General features: G+C 35.3%; 1 protein-coding gene across 2 annotated transcripts; it reads right to left on the bottom strand.

Moving 5' to 3' along the window:
- Positions 1 to 10596: 10596 nt before the first annotated feature.
- Positions 10597 to 17169, bottom strand: Slitrk6 (SLIT and NTRK like family member 6). Of its 2 annotated transcripts, none has more exons than XM_005070313.4 (2): positions 16651 to 17169; positions 10597 to 14324 (listed from the first exon to the last, which is right to left on the bottom strand). In XM_005070313.4, exon 2 carries the CDS (start codon positions 14298 to 14300, stop codon positions 11778 to 11780), a length of 2523 nt encoding a protein of 840 aa, XP_005070370.1. In that variant the 5' UTR covers positions 14301 to 14324; positions 16651 to 17169; the 3' UTR covers positions 10597 to 11777. The 2 variants fall into 2 exon arrangements, with proteins under 2 accessions (XP_005070370.1, XP_040604092.1); XM_040748158.1 differs by lacking the exon at positions 16651 to 17169 and adding an exon at positions 15760 to 15951.
- Positions 17170 to 19200: the final 2031 nt, after the last annotated feature.

The raw sequence follows: 19200 nt of genomic DNA, 5'->3' as shown, positions 1-19200 counted from the left end.
ATTATCACTGTTACCAGTGCTTCTCTTATATTTTGTTAAGAATGAATTTGTCCAATTTGTCCATATATTTCTGTTTACTTTCAATTTCTCTATTATATATTACAAAATCATTTGAGAGAATATTAAATGTATGCCCCTATGGAAGATTACAACTTATTTCAAATATATAATGCATGTGTGATTGTCTGAATGATAGTTATAACATGTTAAGTGTAATCATGGCCTGGCTAAACACATAATGCAGTTGTGATTATATATGAGGTAGTTATATCCAGGCATATTATTGTGACATAGTTATTATTTTCATTTGGAAATTAATAATGACATAAGTAACAATGAGTGTGTCAAGTTGACAAGAGATGGACATGTGATGACTTTTCTTGGCTGTCAACTTGACCATATCCGGAATGAGCTATAAGCCATAAGTGGAGGGCACACCTGTGAGAGATTTTCTGCTTGGTTTGAAGGTGGTGACTCCACTTCCAGTCCAGACATTGGAGGTGGGAAGACACACCCCTGATTTGTATCTTCAGGTGGGAAGGCACACCCTTAGTCCAGATCTTGAGGCTGGAAGACACACCTTTAATCTGTGTCACACCTGCTGCTGGATTCCAGCACATGGAAGAAGGGACTTTTTTTTCTTTTGATTGCTTGCCCTCACCTTACCAGCACATGTATTCCTTTATGGCGTTGGGACCTATTTCTTTAGGATTCCATCAGACACAGAAGAACATATGAGAAACCCAGCCTTGTGAGGATGAGCAATTATTAAATTTTTAGGACTTTCCCTTCACAGCTAGCCATTGTTAGATTAGTTGGACAGAGGCTTGGATCTCATTCTAATAGCTTCCGTGTGTGTGTGTGTGTGTGTGTGTGTGTGTGTATGTGTGCCTGTGTGTGTTTACTCTATGACTTCTATGACTCTAAATAACCCCGACTAATATAGTTTAAGAGCATCCTTATGAATGATCAAACTAGAGCACTATTATAGATTATGAGACACTTTTAATTAGTCATACAAAATTAGTAGATATTTTGGTAGAATTATATCAAGTAAAAATTTGATAAAGATTTTATAATACAAATATAAGCAAAAAGCAGCTGATGATTTGCTATTTTGGTTGTTTGTTTGTTTTTCAAGACAAGATTTCTCTGTGGCTTTGGAGGCTGTCCTACAACTCTCTTTGAAGACCAGGCTGGCCTCAAACTCACAGAGATACACCTGCCTCTGCCTCCCGAGTGTTGGGATTATAGGTGTGTGTGACCACCAACCAGCAATGATTTGCTATTTTTATCATGATATATATTACACATGTAACTCCAAGTTGCCCTTGAACTCACCATAGAACTGAGGGTAACTATGTCACCCTGATTCTTATTCTGTTATGTCAGAAGTGTTATTATCAACCTCAGTTCATTTTGTCTACCTATATATAATATAAATTTTATTGTGGTATCTGAAATTCCACATTTTGGAGCTTTGGTTCTTTGATCATTAAGCCTTATAAAGCACTTGAATCAGTTCCTTTTATATTGGTGGCTCAAAGAGATGAAGCTGGGTACTCTAGAGAGAAAACGGGTTCCATGTTTAGAGGGCTACAAGACTAAGACTTAACTCTCCTATCTAAAATTCTGCTAAAGGCATTGTGCTGCATTCTACCATAATGGCAGAAACATGGTACATGGAGAACTGAGAGATTCCAGTGGAGGAAGCTGCTCACAAAGGAAATTGGAGACTCATTTTTTTATAGTTACCCACTCTAATTGTTTTAAGTATCTGGATCTCAATCCAAGTCACCAGTACTCTCAAAACAGATGCAACCTTCCAGTATGTACTCTGCAGCTCTTCATCATACTTTATTGAGGTCTAAATGCCAAAAACAAGAACTCAGGGGGTATAAAATATGTTCAAAACATAGCAACAATCATAAGTAATGCATGATAGCTTAACATTTACATTTCCTTAAAGCTGAGTTTAGAGCTTACAGTAACACCAAGGGTCAGACACATCTGATCAAGAAGACCATCAAAAGGATGTGACACAAAGGCCTTGGGAAGTTAATTTTGATGGGTTTCCACTCACATGTGACAGTAAAGACCCGTCATAAGTGTGGATGAAAGCAAGAGTGATGGGGGAAGTCCTTCAGTGTATACATTGTCTTACTGGTTAATAAATAAAGCACTGTTGGCCAATAGGGAAGCAAGATAAGTGGGACTAGGAGTCAAAGAAGATTCTGGCAAATGTAGTCAAGAATAGAGAGCTGCTATGTGATCCCTGGAAGAGAGGATGTATGAGGCTATGTCCTCAGTAAGATAAGACCTTATAAAATATATGTTAGTAATTATGGGTTAATAATTAAGTCAGAGATAGTCATTAGGAAACCATAGCAAACAGCTAACAGCGCTTTATTTATCAACGAATCAGACAAACATATACACAGAAGGGCTTCCCCCATCAGAGGAGAGGAATACCAGACCAAAACAAAACAAAACAAAAAAATCAAGATTTAAAATATTAACTTTACCTCTTATCCTCCATCTTCTTATTCTCTAATTATACACACATGTAAGTCAATCGTAGTAAAAGCTTCACATTAATATTTGTTTTGTTTTAACCTTGGAGGAAGATTTTCTGTAGAACAATAAAATTTATCTTTTGAGAAAATGTAAGTATTTTAGCAAACTGGCTCTTGGAAGACAGGCAATAAAAGGGAAGATATTGACTTTTAAATACTGGTATGTTTACTTTAAGCTGAAGGAGAAGATTATAGAGGTGGAGAGTGACCTTGCAACTCCTGTAACAAGTATATTTATTATGTATGACCTGAAAGTCATTGGCTGCCACTCAACTATACAGAACAGAGCTGTGAATGTTTCTTCAATAGGATTTGAAGTCAAATTGGGAAAGCATGGCCATAGATTAGAAGATGTGTCTCCATTAAATACTCCAAAATATTATGGATTCAAAATTACAAAGAAATAAGAAAATACAAATTACTTTTATAATTTAAAACAAACATTTCATCATAATTTAAATAATATTATAAATATAATAGTCTGGTTGTCACAGATGTATTCAGCATGGTATTTGCTATATAAATAGTGCCATTAGAATATTGAAATCATTTCCAAAATTCTCATGAAATTAAGTTTGATAAAGTAACAGAGGTAAAATTTTTCCAATTCAAGAACATATGAGCTTAACATATTATGCATGAGATTATGAGAAAATAACTTTCTCATATTTGTTGCTTGTAGTAGTAAAGTGGTAAGGATAAGATTAATTACAGATTTTATATAAATATTAAACTGAAAGTATGAAAACAACCTACTATTGCATATTGGAATTTGGTTAGATCTAATGTCAACACTGATTACTTTTATTTTAATGAAGTTAGTGAATAAAATATGAGGTAAAAATTGACCACAATAACAAGGATTCTGCTAGGCTTGTTGTTTTATAACCCCAAATTTTATCCAATTTTACACATTTAGATAATTCAGACTCAAAACAAGCCCCTTTATAGTTTGACCATATTATATCATATGTATAACACTCCTTTAATCATCATAATATTATCAACACTCAAATACCTCTTGATGCTATTCATTTGACATAAAGAAATGATCTAAATATTTTATTTGATGAAAAATTCTACTTATTCTCTTTTCAACAAAGAGTGTTTGAAAAATTTGATATCTTTATATACAAAATAGAATAGGGATACAAAAAATACATGATGAAAAATTCAAGCAAAATAAATCACATAGGTGTAAAATATGAATACCTTGAATATATAATAGGAAGAATTCTAAATATCAACAATAAAAATGATTAACTTCTATTGTGCTATAGAATTAAACAGATATTTGAAAAATGCCTAAACGTTAAAGTATTTTATTTTAATTGTACAAATAACCCTTTCAATCAATCAACAATAAAAATGAGCACTTAATTAAAGGATATGCAAGATAAGTAAGCAAGACATTGACAAATGACTTATACATATTTATATATTCCTATACTTGGGCATGTGCACTCATGTGTGTCTCAAATGGGTATAAGAAAAGACTGTATATTTTATGCCATGAGGGATAGGCAAATTAAATGATATACTACTACATTAGAATAACCAAAACCACACTGACATCACCAAATCTGGTGGGGACCTTAAATAATAGACTCTCATTCCAAGCAAAAGGGAATCCAAAATAGAACATAAACATTTGGTATCTGTTGCTTAGAGAGCACAGTGGAGGCTTAATGTTTAATGGAATAATTATGTTCCTTTTAATATATACAAATGAGTCAATGTTTATATTTACATAGGAATCTGCACACAGATGTTCATATTTGATTTATTCATAATTAAAACCACCACCAAGATTTGTTTAGTAATGGAATGAGTGATGAACTATAGTTCCTCTGGATAATAGTATATTGTTCAATAATACATTAAAAAAACTATAGGCTATGAGAGACACAAAAGAACATCAGTAAATACTGACAAGTGAAAGAAACCCATCCTGAAATTCCTCTTATTGCATGCTGCCAATTGTGTGCTGCCATAGAAAAGGCAAAATTATTCAGACAATAAAAGGTCAAAAGTTACTAGCATATGATCAATAAACAAACCCATAGGACTTTTAAGCAACAGAAACTACAGTGTATAAAACCATATTTGTGAAAACATTGATCAAAATACAGGTATACATACAGTTGATTACTAATGCAAACTATGGATTTCAGTTGAAACCAATTGCCATCCACTAATTGGTTGCAATAAATATCTTCTTTCTTGTTTGTGACTGTGGGAAGTGTTGCGTTTTGTATGAGAGAAAGTTATACTATTTGATCAGTTTTGGAATAAAGTCCCAAACTACTTTCAAAATAGCATCTGTATTAATTGGGAAAAAATAAATTATTCTATAAAGCACTGTTCTAGACTTACAATGGTACACTGACTCAGATTATGACATTTGCGTGTGACTGTATGCGTGCTTGCTGGGGCATGGGGAGCATAGCATGTGTGTCTAGAGGCCTGAAATCCACGCACAAAGACTTTCTTCAATTCCCCTGCAACTCCATTTCCTAGTGTGGTCTTTGGCTGACCCTGAAGATCATTGATCTGGCTAGGCCGACTGGCCAGTGAGTTCTGTGGAGCTGCTGTGTCTGTACAATGCCACTCCCAGGTATTTTGTTATTGTTGTTGTGTTAGTTTCGGGAAACTATACTCAGAAAGTCATGCTTGCATAGCAAGCAGTTTACCTACTCACTGAGTCAAGTACTTGACCATGGTTCTTATTATAACTTACAGAAAATACCATGGGACATAAATAGTTGTAAAATTAAATATGGAAGTAAAAAGCTCATGTGCACTAAAATAGTTAAATCGTATGCTTTTTTTTACAATATTGTGACAATTTCATGCAGTATTACTTATTTGACATTATTTGTTAGAAAATTTCATACCTTTGTACATTTTCTTAAAACAATCTTTTTTATTTTACTTACCAATCCCTGTTCCTTTTCCTCCCTCCAAAAGCTTTCCCCAGCTTCCAACAACACACCCCTCATCTACCCTTCCAGAGGGGTGAGGCCTCCCACGGGCTGTCAACAAAGTCTGGCCCATGACATTGAAGCAGGGCCAAAACCCTTCCCCATGAATCTAGGCTGAGCAAGGTATCCTTCCACAGGGAATGGTCGCCAAAACGCCAGTTCATACACTAGAGATAAACCCTGGTCCCACTGCCAGTGGCCTCATAAATAATCAATCACAGAGGACTGAGTTCAGCCCTAAGCAGGTTCCCCAGATGTAAGTCAAGAGTCAGTGAGCTCCCTCTAGCTCAGGTCAGCTGTTTATGTGGGTTTCCTGATCATGGTCTTTACCCCTCTGCTTATATTGTCGCTTCTCCCTCTCTTTGACTGTACTCCAATAGCTCTCCCTGATGCTTACCTGTGGATCTCTGCATCTGCTTCCATCAGTCACTGGATGAAGAAGGGTCTATGATAACAATTGAGGTAGTCCTCAATATGATCACAGGGGAAGGGCATTTAAGGCAGCCTCTCCACTATTTCTTGGATTCTTAGTTGGGGTCATTCTTGTGGGTTCCATGGAATTTCCCTTGTGCCAGATTTCTCATTAACCCCATATTGTTCTCTTCTCCCTCATCTCCTTCCCTCATAAAGCAAAGGATAATCAGCCTATAGTCTACAACCTCAGAGAAGCTAGGTTACAAGGAGGAGCCTAAGAGAGACATGCATGGACTCCTCTGAGAAGGGGAAACAGACAAGACCTCCTGAGTAAACCAGGAGGGGGGGATGCAGGGTGGAAGAGGAGAGGGAAATTTAATTCTTAAAAATAGTTTTTGAAAAAGAAGTATGTATTGAAGGATAACAAACAATTTTAGAACTTGCAGAAAAATACTTCACAACTGTTGCCTGTTTGCTGCAGTTACAAGTTTTCAATCGCACTATTAATCTTTTATAAATATTGTCTAAAATGTGACAATATGTAATTTTGAATTATGTAGAACTATGGAAGCTATTGTTAATATTGTTTGGACATCAGAGTTTTCTTTTAATAAAATGTCAAATCTCGCTGTGTACTAAGCACAGTAGCAAAATATGGGCGTTGCATTTCTGTGACTCCAGTGTCTCTTAAAATGCTCTCATAAATACCCCCCTAAAGACCACAGGTGGGCTGGCAAGTACTACTGCCTTAAGAATCAAACAAAGAAAATGGGTCTATCACAGCAGTAAACCATGGCTCTTACTCTGAAGCTCTTTCTCTTACTGGCAGTGGTTTTCAACCTGTGGTTCAGGACACATTTGGGGTCCCACATCAGATATACTGCATATCAGGCATTCATGTTACAATTCACTAAAATGTCAACAGCTCAGTTATGAAATAGCAATGAAAATAATTTTAGAATTAGCATCTCCACAACATGAGGAAATGTATTCAAGGGATACAGCATTAGGAAGGTTGAGAATTACTGGTCAAAGTCAATTTATTTACTCCCTTACAGTTAAAAATTAGCTACCATCAAAGAGGTCCAGATGTGCTACAATTTAATGTGAACTTCTTCCTTCCTTTATTACATGATTCTATATAAACATATGATTGATATAAATTAACAAGGACTTCTGCATATTTGGAGTCCTCAAAATACCAAGAAAATATGGAAAATAATTAACATATGTGAGCGTTAATGGTGATTTTCTTGTAAACAGTAAAGTCCATTACAATCAAATAATTTCAAGAACATGATTATTTTGTATATACTTTCTTAATGAAGTGAGATTTAATTTCTCAGATATATTTACATGAGATAGTCATTTAAAAAATTACCAGTCCTTACACAACAAAGCTTCCCTTGGTTAAAAAAAAAGGAATAATGAAGGGGAATATATTACAATAAGATCAGGACTCTTGCTCTCTATGTTTTAAAATTTGGAACAAAGTACTCTGTATTAAATGTGTCCAATTTTAGCAAGTCAGAAATTCAGCAGTGTGTGTCTGCAATTTATTGCTTCAAACTGTTTCCTTTCTTCATTCACTGATCTGCTGAGAGACCTTTAGTAGCAGAAGACTGTTTGTCTATTTGATTATGCTTTCAAAGCAGCTAAAAGAGGAGTTCACATCTGGCTGCCTTCCCTGTTATAAACATGTAAGAATGGCCCTGCATACAATAAACATAAATACACCTTAAATAAGTAATTGCAAACATTAGGCTGAAAATGTTATTGTTTCCATAAATTATTAGTTATTAAGCAAAGTAATTTAATGTTATAATTACTATTAATCCAGGTAAACATGTATAAGGTACATTATTTGAGTAATATCTTCAGATATGAACCCCAGAGAATATATCAATGTTGGAAAAGTTAGAAATGAACATTGAATTATGAATTCTGTGTTTCTTAATTATGTTCTATTCCTAGGTCATCAGCGACCATTTTTATTTGTCTTCCAGGTACAAGACTTGAAGTAGGACCAGCAAGATTCAGATTTCTCTATTTACATTAAAATCTTGTCATTTTGAACAAGTATCCTCAGGGCTAGAGAAATACAATGGATCTTCCCCATAATTTTTATCACCTGAAAAGATACCTAAATAACATGTTTATAGACACAAATAATTCTCTTTTCATGGAGAGAATGTTTCTTATGAACATTTCACAGATAATCAAATATGTGATGAACTTTCTTGAAAATTCTGTGGATACATGGTTTAAAAGCCAGCAGGTATTTGGTCGCCTCCTATTTCAAAGTGATTTTAATTATTAATCTGATAGTAATCATAGAAAATTAGTGCAATTTAGTTGTAAGTATATTGAGATTATCAATAACATCTATATACAGCTCCAAATACATATTGTATTAAAATTTTATCACATCATGTATATATTTGATAGATTAATAGATGCTACATATACATATATATTTGACCAAATAGAGGCCATGTATATGTATCTTAATTAATAGAAATCGATGTATAGGTTCACATTAGTGAAAAAGGGTTTATATATGTCACACTTTCAATCTGCTTCAAATCCTGAGCCTTTGGAATTAGTTGGCCAAGGAATCAAGGCAGCTTAAGGCAGCTTAGATGATGCTTCAGTTTACTTAATAGGACATCAGGAAAAGAGGCTTTCTCCCTGCCAGATTTCAGGAGATTGTTGTAAAAAAGGCAACATCATTGATATAATTCTTTAAAAAAAATTTCAGTCACATGATGGAGACCATGGAAATATGCAGAAGACACTGCCCTAAATTGAATATTATTTACTGAAAATAATATTCATACTTGTATGTGACTTTTCATACAAGTATGAATCTGACTTACATATAATGAATTAAGACAGAATTAAAAATGTTGATACTTCAATGATATTATACTAGTGTCAGTAAATTACAAAAACTCAATTTCTGTACATGACTCAAGATAAATTGTGATAGACAGTGAAAACAGGATAATTTCGGATTGTAACAAGTAGTTAACCTCATATAATTAAATGCTTTTAGGTTAAAAACTTGCAGAGTAACGATGGAAGCAATGAAATAAGTTGGACCTCTGGGTCACTCTATTATAATTATAATATATATATATATATATAATAAAAGTAAATAATCAAAGACTTGAAAGATTCTCAAAGATTATAGTACCTCATTGGAGGTATTAATAAATAATCAATAATTAGTAGGAAAGTAAAACATAAAAGAATATTCACTATGAAAGACATGTGTAATTACTTAAATTATTGTACACTTTGGAAGCTATACTGATTCCCATGCCCATTAAAGTTGTATGAAATGTTTACTGCTTTTAATATTTGGGATATATTTAACCTAATGCATATACTTACATGATTTCATAAATAACTTTGTTCCTCTTGATAATAAATTGAAAAATTAAGACTATTAGCTTCAGCAATGTAGAAACGTTACTCAACTGAAAAGAGAAGCATAATTCTCAAATGCATGTTTTTCTTCATGCATGTATAATCTCACATGCATGGAGCCACTCCAAAGGTCCCCGAGGCATGGAAAAGTTTTAATTCTTGCTAATACATCTATGAATATGATTGGGATAAAATATTGGCAGAGCCGACTATGTTGACTCCTCATGGGATTCTTTAACTGTGAGGAGGAATGGACTGGGGGAGGGCTGGGGAGAGGTGATGGGGTGGGAGGAGACGAGGGGGTGTGGGAGGGAGAACTGTGGTTGGAGTATAAAAGGAACTCAAAAAATACAAAAACGGAAAAACTGTTGGCAGGAACTCAAATGAGTAGGAGAAATATGATAACATATTTACTACTCTAAAAGAGAAGCTTTGTCCTTTTCTTCAGTGTGTAATGTGTAAACCCCTCCTTGAAAACATTGTTTATGGCTTTGCTAAGTAATTTTTTCTAAATAAATATATAGCATTCTTCATACACATGCATTTTAGCTAGAAATTGTTACCTGGAAACAAAAACGAAAGCATATCTGGGAAAATTAATGAAGTGGTGTTGATTTACAATGAGCTTTTAAATTATTGACTCCATTCATGTACAAAATAATTTAAAATTCAAATTTAGTAAATGGGATCACACATACGAGTTAGATCTAGTTTTCAAATCTTTGGGCACAGGTCTCACAGAACTGATGGTAGGGGAAAAAATGAGTAGCTACAGGTGAAAACCCTAGTACCCTCAGACTTAAATATATTGTTACACGAATGGACATAGTACTTCCTTGTATAAAATGCTCTCTCTCTAAACAATAGCCTGGGATTGCAATATTTAAAAACACAGAACTTAATTATATTGATGGATGGATGGAAGCCTTTGTCTTAATGGAAGCTAATATGTGAAAACTATAAATAGTAAATAAGTAAACTCTTATTTTAAGTTTGGTTAGGTGTCATTCATAGGACAATTCTCCCTCTCTCTCTCTCTGTCTCTCTGTCTCTGTCTCTGTCTCTGTCTCTCTCTCTCTCTGTTAAACAAAGCACTCATGTGCATACATCAACTGAACCTTCCTTTTCCAAGTCCAGACCATATATTAAGGTGATAATCAGAGTAAGTATTGAAACACATTTGAAAATAGCTTTCATTTTAGTTTTATTGTAGTGAGCAGTAATTTTAATTTTCTTAAAAGGCACCCAAGAATAATTATTTTTGTGAACCAAAAATATACAAAACTGTACAGAATAAATAGTTCATAGAAATCTCGTGATACCTTCTTGTAAAATAAAGCTACACTGTCCCTCTCCTGAGGCAACTCAGAACACTTACCTGTAGAAGTGCCTTTTGCTATCAACCTATTGCGTCTATCATTGTCTATCAGTAAAAATAAAATAATCTTTGCTATTCATTTTATACCTTTGAATTACGTGCCACAAAAGACATATTTCTATCATTTCATCCAGTTGTACATATGACTAAAACTATGAAAGGAAACAAATTTACTAAGTGATCTAATCATATACACAGTATCATCTCAGTAGCATTTGAAAAAATATTCCAAGAATAGAATGTTTAACACAAATGACATACCTTAATTTTACAGCAGCTTTACAGCAAGATCCTATACACAAAATGTGTAGTGAAAACGAACATTTGCTCATTTATACCACAAGAACTGTTATTACTCATCTGTGTTTTAATTCTGAAAGCTTCGAAGTGGCACTTGCTTATTCATCCTTTGTTGACAATTATGAATCATTAATGGCCCATGTAAATACAGATTTACATTTTTATTTGCTATTGCCATTTGTAAATTTAAGTTCCAGTTGCCTTTGCATTTATTGTAAGAAAATTTAATGTGTTTGACAATGCAAATTTCTGAAATATGCATTGGTTGTGAATACATATCTTACATACTATATATATACTTATATATACAGCTATATTATTAACTGATGAAATCCAATTTTATTCAGTCACGGATAAAGTATTCAAGAGAACTGGAGCTATTTAGACAGTCAACCCTTTAGGTGTTTAAGACGAATTCTACGAAATACTTTTAAACATACGGAGCAATGCTATTATAATCCTTGCATCAGTTATATGCAAAGACTTGTTGTATTTGGAACAGGCTTCATTGCCTGAAGATAATGCCATGGCTTTCCTTAATGATCCCTGAGTTTCTCTTTCTTCTCTTTTCTCCCATAGGCTTCCTGCTGTGCTGAGTTCTGATTGATGGCAATCATGTAAGGCACTTACTACCAAGATTTGGACTTAAGACAGAAGCACAACATTTCTGCAAAAGCCCCAACAACCCATCTATGTTTGTTGCTCCAAGACTTCTAAATAGTCAGGCTCAGCATGCAAGTTAGCTTTGAGCTCAAAATATTCATTTTTAGTCTGTTCTACCAACACCTTCCTTGGTCGTGAGTACATCAGTGTTTCCATTAGCTTCAGTTCCTCGTGGGCTCCAGGATAGTTGACTTCCACATCTGGCTGGAGCTGAGCAATGCTTTTTCTTAGGTACTCAGTGATGCCCAGTTGCTGAAGTTCCCTTTCTTTCTCCAAAATGTTCCTATATAATGAGCTTGCATCCTGAAAGGATAAAAAATCTGTTGATTGGTCTGCAGTTTTGTATTTCATAGTTGAACCTGTCAGTGGTGACTGATTTTCCCGTTCTAGCAGGCTCCTCTGAAGATGTTTTGCATCATTTCCTTCTTTATCATTCCTTTCTTCAACTTCTTCCAAATGTTTTGGGCCAAAGGAAGGACTTCTGTAGACATGAACCATAGGACTCACCATATGCTGCTCGTACAGAGAGGCAGAGGGCCTTTCAGTTGTATGGTGAGTTGTTTTATGACCATACATGCTGTAATGCAAATGTACAGGACTGTTGTCTCTCATTTGCTCATCTCCTTTCTTCTTTTTGCATCTTCTTCTACGGTGGAGGACAAGGACCACAATCCCCGCAGCACAGAATACAATAGTTATGAACACAATCAGAAGTCCTAATATGAGAACTGATAGAGGAACCGCATCAGTGAGAGAACTTAAAATAGTACCAGCTGTATCTGTTGCCGTTGTTGGAGAAGTCACCATAATGTAGCTAGTCTGAGTTGGCAATGAAGGGTTGTTCACTAAACCAGGGCAAAGAAGTTCACTGTTGAGGGCTTTTAATTCCTTTTTGTCCAGATGCCCTGGGGAAGTGCAGAGGATATCATCTGTCAGGGTGTTTTTGCCAAGTTTGTGTAACCATTGTTGCAATCCAACCAGGTCACAGGAGCAGTCCCAGGGGTTATCCTCAAGGTCAATCTGGATCAGTAAGTCAAGGTCATCTAAGATGTTACTTACAGGTAAATGGGTGAATTGGTTTGTTTTAAGACTTACTCTAGTTAGAGGAACACCTGAAAAGATGTGTGGTGGTAAAACTTGAAGGAGGTTGTTATTTAAATAAAGAACTTTCAGTTTAGGCATTGGGTTGAAGGTCCCTGGTAATATTTCCTTTACAGCATTGTATTCAAGATACAAATACTCCAGGCTGTGAAGACCCAGGAACATGCCTTTGTTTAATTTGGTCAGATGATTACCGTTGAGATAGAGCTTCTGTAGTCTTGTTAGATTCATAAATGATCCTTCTTCCAGAATTTCAATGCGATTGTTTCCCAAGTGAAGCATTTCCAAAGTGAAGTAATCCATCAGATCAGACTTCACTAAGGTATGAATAATATTGCCTGCAAGAATCAGCTTTCTCGGATTTTGTGGAGGAGGTTGTAGATCTGACAAGCTTTCAATATTGCGCTCTTGACAGTGGATTAGAAGTCCTGATGGGGACAGGACTTTGCAGTTGCAAGGAATAGGACAGTATGGTACTGGAAGCTGAGTGGATGGCTTTGTAAGGTAAGGTATCAAACCAGGTGCTTTGGTAGGTTGTTTTAAAATGGATGTAGTCTTGGCTGATAAGCGGCTGTCATTTGTTGAAGATGTTATGGCCAGCAAAGATCCTGATGGATCCTCATGCTCTTCATACACTGGTGGAACAGGACAAATAGACTCCTTTTTCAGACGACTAAGTATACTCCCTTTGAAAAGTGGAGGGCTGTTGCATACAACATCACCAATTATGGACTGTGGAGGCATGTTTTCTAACCAGTTTTTTAGCTGTAGTATTTCACAATTACAGGCCCACTTATTGTCCTCCAACTGGAGATCCAATATCCGTCCAATGTGTTCCAAAAAACCAACATAAGGCAATGTTTGCAACTGATTTCCACGAAGATCTAGATGGGTTAAAGGAACAAATCGAAATATGTTTGGAGGAAGACTCTCAATAGCATTGTCATTTAAAATCAACACTTTCAGCCTATTGAGCTTGCTGAAGGCACTTGGTTCAATAACTGTAATAAAATTATTATCAGCCTGCAAGAATTCTAGGTTTTCCAAACCATGGAAGGTATCCTCTTTAAGAATTTCCAAAGAATTGTGATTGATATGAAGTTGCTTAAGAAGCCCAAGGCCATTAAATGCACCAGTCTCAATATCTGCAATGTTGTTAAATCCAAGGTGTATTGAGAGAGCATTGGCAAGACCAGAAAAGGCATTTGTGTGAAGCACTGTCAAGCCATTGTTTAATAGACTTAACTGGAAAGGTCGTGATGGTGGCACACTTATTTGGGATAATTCATCGATGCCCCTTTCTTCACAATTTATTAGCATTATGCCATCTTTCTCTTCACAGTTGCAAAGGGTGTCACAAGAACCTCTGACTGAGGGCATTGGTGATTGGGACTGTAAAGACAGACAGGTAAGGAGAGCTGGATAAAGGAGTTGAATCCACAGCTTCATTTTGTCCTATGATTGGATATGACTCTGTAAAAAAATGCAATAACAAGGGATTTTAATGGGCAAAAGCAGGGAGATGTGTCTGACAGGTTTTCATATACAAAGAAAGCTACTGTGCAACTGTGAATAGCTTGTTGAACCTATATATTCTTTTTAGTATTGGATTAATAGTTATTTTTGACAGAGCTGCTTAGTTAATTTTAATTTGTATACTGTTCAAGATTTAAGACAATTACAGTTCATAATACTATGTCAGCACTTTTGATCTCAAATGCTAAAAGTACTACTTTTCATAAAGAAGACAATTCCTTCCTAGTTAAGTCAACACTTGATCATGTCCAAAATGGAACATGTGAATATAGCTTGATACCTTGTCTTATTTTTCCAAAATAACCATGAATTCCAGAAAAACATATATATATATATATATATATATATATATGAGATAAAATCATGAGTCATGTAGTTCACTGGGGAGGATGTGTGTGTGTGTGTGTGTGTGTGTGTGTGTGTGTGTGTGTGTATGTTTATAGGAAGCCTGAACTTTGTTATGGATAAACATATCTCTGTTTTAACTTGTTCTGGTTTTTGCAGAATGTATGCACACTATTGAATATTCATTTTGAAAGATACAGGAAGATGTGTCTCTTATTACATAATAAAACTGGGCATGACAAAAATGACTCAGTTTTGACTATTCTTTTTGAGGCAGTTTATACAAATATATCATATATATATGCTTAAGAATACCCACATTTCAAAAAAGTTACAAAATTTATTTTGGCTTTCTATATATGAGATACATCCTACTACTTTTTAGTTGCATCATGAATGAAGTAAAACTGAACACAAAAGAGAAAACAATCTTTAACATTCGTTTCAATATAAAACAACAACAGCAACAACAATACCTCACATAAAGGTCTGGCCGTGACTTGCAAAGGACACACTAAGCAGGCAGAAGGACACTGAATGCCATTACCCAGCATATAATTATGCCTTCCAAAAGGCAAGAACTTTCAAAAAAGGAGTTCTGAAATAAACCTCACTACTTTAAAAATGTTTCAGGATACTCCTAAGTTGCCTCAAAATGATAGCATAGGAATAGAGCATGTTTCTCAATTCCATCAAAATTACAAGCATAGGTCTCAATCAGTGATCTCAGACAGACTCACTTTGAGATAGCTTCAGTGGCAAACACATATAACTCTGAATACATAAAAACTTTTCCTTTCTTTAAATATCTGATCACAAGTGGATAAATGAAATTGAAAGACAAACGCCATATTCCACAACTATAGGACACTACAAAGTGACACATGCTTTCAGTTTTTGTAGATAAAAACATGAATACTCACTTTGATTAGAATAAAATTTGCAATCAGAGAAAATACCCCAGATTTTGTCAATAAGGCTGCAAATCTGTGAACCCTGAAACTATATTGTTTCCTTGGAAACTCACCGTCCAAAGTTTCTGGAAGCCAAAAGGCATCTGAAGGAACAAAGCAGTCGAAAGCCTTTGCGTGTCAAGGCAAAGTTAGGAGGTTTTATATTTCCACAGAGAGACAGACTGATGTTAAACAATCCTGAGTGCTCTGCTCACAACTAAGAAGCTTGTTTTGGACCCTTCAGCTTGTGCCTTGGCTCACAAAAAGTCTAAGTAATTCATAAATTACTAACAAGGACTTTGATTTATTTCATCAATGGCAGCATCCTTAGAACACAGTAAATATTTTCCAGATGGCAAGAGCTTATTTTTATCTTATAAACAACTTATGCTAGTAAAAATATGCATGGAAGAATTGGTAATCATTTCAGAAACATACAGTTTTCTAGAATCAGTTTCTAGTTCACATATCTAACATAACATTCAAATAGCCACAACTCCATGTGGATATTATCAAAGAATGCATATTTCCATGACAGAATCTTATTAAAAGTATCATGCAAAGTTCAAAGCATCGTCTAACATTGGGCCCATACTTGAAATTCAACCGTAGCATTTAATCTTTCTGTAGGAAGCCGGCACTTTTAGTTTCTAATCACAAGCCACATGTTTTAAAAGAAATAATGGCATATTATGATATCTGCTTGTTCCTACCCAGCTGTTGAACTAAATGCCCGTTGCCCAGGAGAACAGGCATCTGCTACAAGGCTAGCTTGGCCAGTGCACAAAAATGAAACTGAGTATCCATTAAGGAAAAGGAGAGAGAGAGAGAGAGAGAGAGAGAGAGAGAGAGAGAGAGAGAGAGAGAGAGAGAGAGAGAGAGAGAGAGAGAGAGAGAGAGAGATTCATTCGTTTCATGATAATGCAAACATCAATACAAGAAGAGGCTGGAAACATTCCTCTTACCTGTAAATCAGACACTTCCTGGCACTATCTGAAATGCACAGCTGGAAGAGGTGTCCAAAGCCTATCAGTTCCTTTATTTAAAAAGGAAAACACCAAGCACAGTGCAGTTACTCCTCAGAGATCACTTTTCCTCAAGTCCCGTAGCTTCAGAAAGTTAAAACATCTGGTCAAAGACAAAACAGTGGCACTTATTCTCATTAGAAGTATTGCAGGCAGAGAACACGCTGGAGCATCCTGAAGCCGGAGTCCTCCTTCTCCCAATTAATATTCACGGCATACTTCGCAGCTATGCTGACTTTGTCTTGCATATAGTTAACCATTGACAAGCTGCTGATCACAGTAAATAAACAAGATGTTTTGCAGAGCTGGGGGTGCACACTCTTGCTTTCTTTGGTTGGAGATCCAGACTGCTGCAATGCTCCGTTCCTCCCCTTCTAGTCTTTCTAGTTAGCTCAGTTTGTTATTAGTCAGATTGCCAAGGACAGGGAGGTAGGCGTAAGTAAAGAGACTTCTTGGCTTTTGACTCAGCCTTTAAGCCCTTCCCCATCAGAAGTGCTTTAATCTGCCAGTGTCATATAACACAGGAGACAGCTCCACCTTGGGACTGTTCAACTCCTCCTATTTCTGAAAACGGTCTCTCTCCTGCTTTGTACGGAATAGAGAACACATGCATTTTGATGGAAATACTCACACGTGGCTTTAAATGCTCAATACTGTATTTTATTGTGAAAGAAAAGTGAATAATGCAGTGTTAGAATATTTTCTCTCACAGCAGTGTATTGTGTGTACGCGTGCACAGAAACACACAAACACACACACACACACACACACACACATGTACACAGAAATGACAAGCAGGCTGACTGCAGAGTAGTTTCTTCCTGTCATTTTAAGACTACTGCTGGGAGTTGAAACTGGACACTAATTAAATTTTAACGCTAACACAAAACGCTTCCCTGAAGAATGTGTGTGTGTGTGTTTTTTTTTTTTTTACTATTCTTTAAAAATATAAATCAAAAGCCTCATGTATGACTCTAGGTTTCAGACTTCATTATTTTGTTCCCCCAGAGCTAGTGCTTTATATGGAAGCTAAAAATCTGGTGTTGTTGCTCCATCCCCCTTTTTTTCATATTTCTGTTCATAATTTAAATGCAATTATTTTAAAAGGTATTTATACATATAATATTATTGAAATTGGTTTTTAAGCTGCATGTACACCCCAAAATATGAAATTATATCTCACAAATCAAAGTCAATAATGTTGAATATGTCATAATTGTAATGTTCTCATTTAATTTTATTAGTTAAAAAAGAAAATAGTTTTTCTAAATAGTTCATAATTAAAAATTATTTGTTTCTTCAGATCTTAAAATTTCAAAAATATTGTGAGGCAATTACAGATTTCAGCTTATTTAGTTCTCCAAATGCTTTTTTATAGATAAACTATTTCAAAACATTCTAAATGTCTGATCATTTCATTTTTAAAATAAAAATATTACAAACCAATATTTATTCCTGCAAAAATATTCTGTTTAGGTTTACTCTTACCTAAAGATCCTATGACTATAAATACAACCTTAGGTCTCAGAAAATTTCACTCAAAAAGTTTGATGATACTTAAATCATCAAAAAAGAAGAAGAAAAATTGAATTATTTTTGAAACGTTTGACAGCAGGCACACAGTCATGTCGTCAAGGGATTTATTGCTCTCCCTTTTACTGTATTCTCTACCCACTGTGCTTCGAATATGTCAGTGGTATTGTGTGCACTGAAGTGGAATGCTGCCAGAGGGGCAGGGAAGAAAATAAAAGCGAGTAATAGGAGGATGAAGATGAGACATTGCGCTAAGACTCGGCCGCTGGCACATTTATTCCACCACGTAATTACAGAGACAGGTAGGTAAAACTTAGAATCGACACAAATCCAAAAATAAGATACCTGAGTAACTCCAACCATCTCCCGAGGAAGTAATTTCCTCAATGTATTATTTTAGATTGGAAAGAAAGACCACTGGAGAAACACAAGTCAGTAATCAGAGTTTCATCTGGATAAATGAAAGTGTGTGCTCTGTTCTGTGGCACACTTACCCAGTATTAGCCAAATTTGAACACAGGCCATTTTTCCAGTAGCAGGAATATAAGTAATCTATCCTGAATTATTTGGCTGTATTTTACCGATTTAGTGCATAAATCGCTGTTTAATTACCAAAAGGCAAGAAATTAAGAGAATCAGGGAGATGCAGGGTGAGAGCGTGGCTCAGTGACAGAATACTTTCCCATCATCAATGAAGCCTTAGTTCATTCGCAGCCATGTAAAAAAAATTCACAAATTCTGTAAATTTCAACTGAAACAAAAACTGCTTGTAGTACATCTGTAAGGTTTCAACGTGACACAAAATGTTGACAGCTCATGTCTAAGCATCGTCTCAGCTTTAGCTGAACATAAACCTAGAACAGCCATTGGTTATAGGCCAGCCTTCTGTTTGTTGGCTTCACTAATGGCAATATTCAGCCATTTCATTAGATAGATGCATAAAATCACAGCCATTAA

The sequence above is a fragment of the Mesocricetus auratus genome, unplaced genomic scaffold (genome assembly GCF_017639785.1).
Source record: "Mesocricetus auratus isolate SY011 unplaced genomic scaffold, BCM_Maur_2.0 Super-Scaffold_2245, whole genome shotgun sequence".
NCBI lineage: Eukaryota > Metazoa > Chordata > Mammalia > Rodentia > Cricetidae > Mesocricetus > Mesocricetus auratus.
Note: the sequence above shows the minus strand (reverse complement) of the source record. Positions and strands in the feature narration are given on the sequence as shown.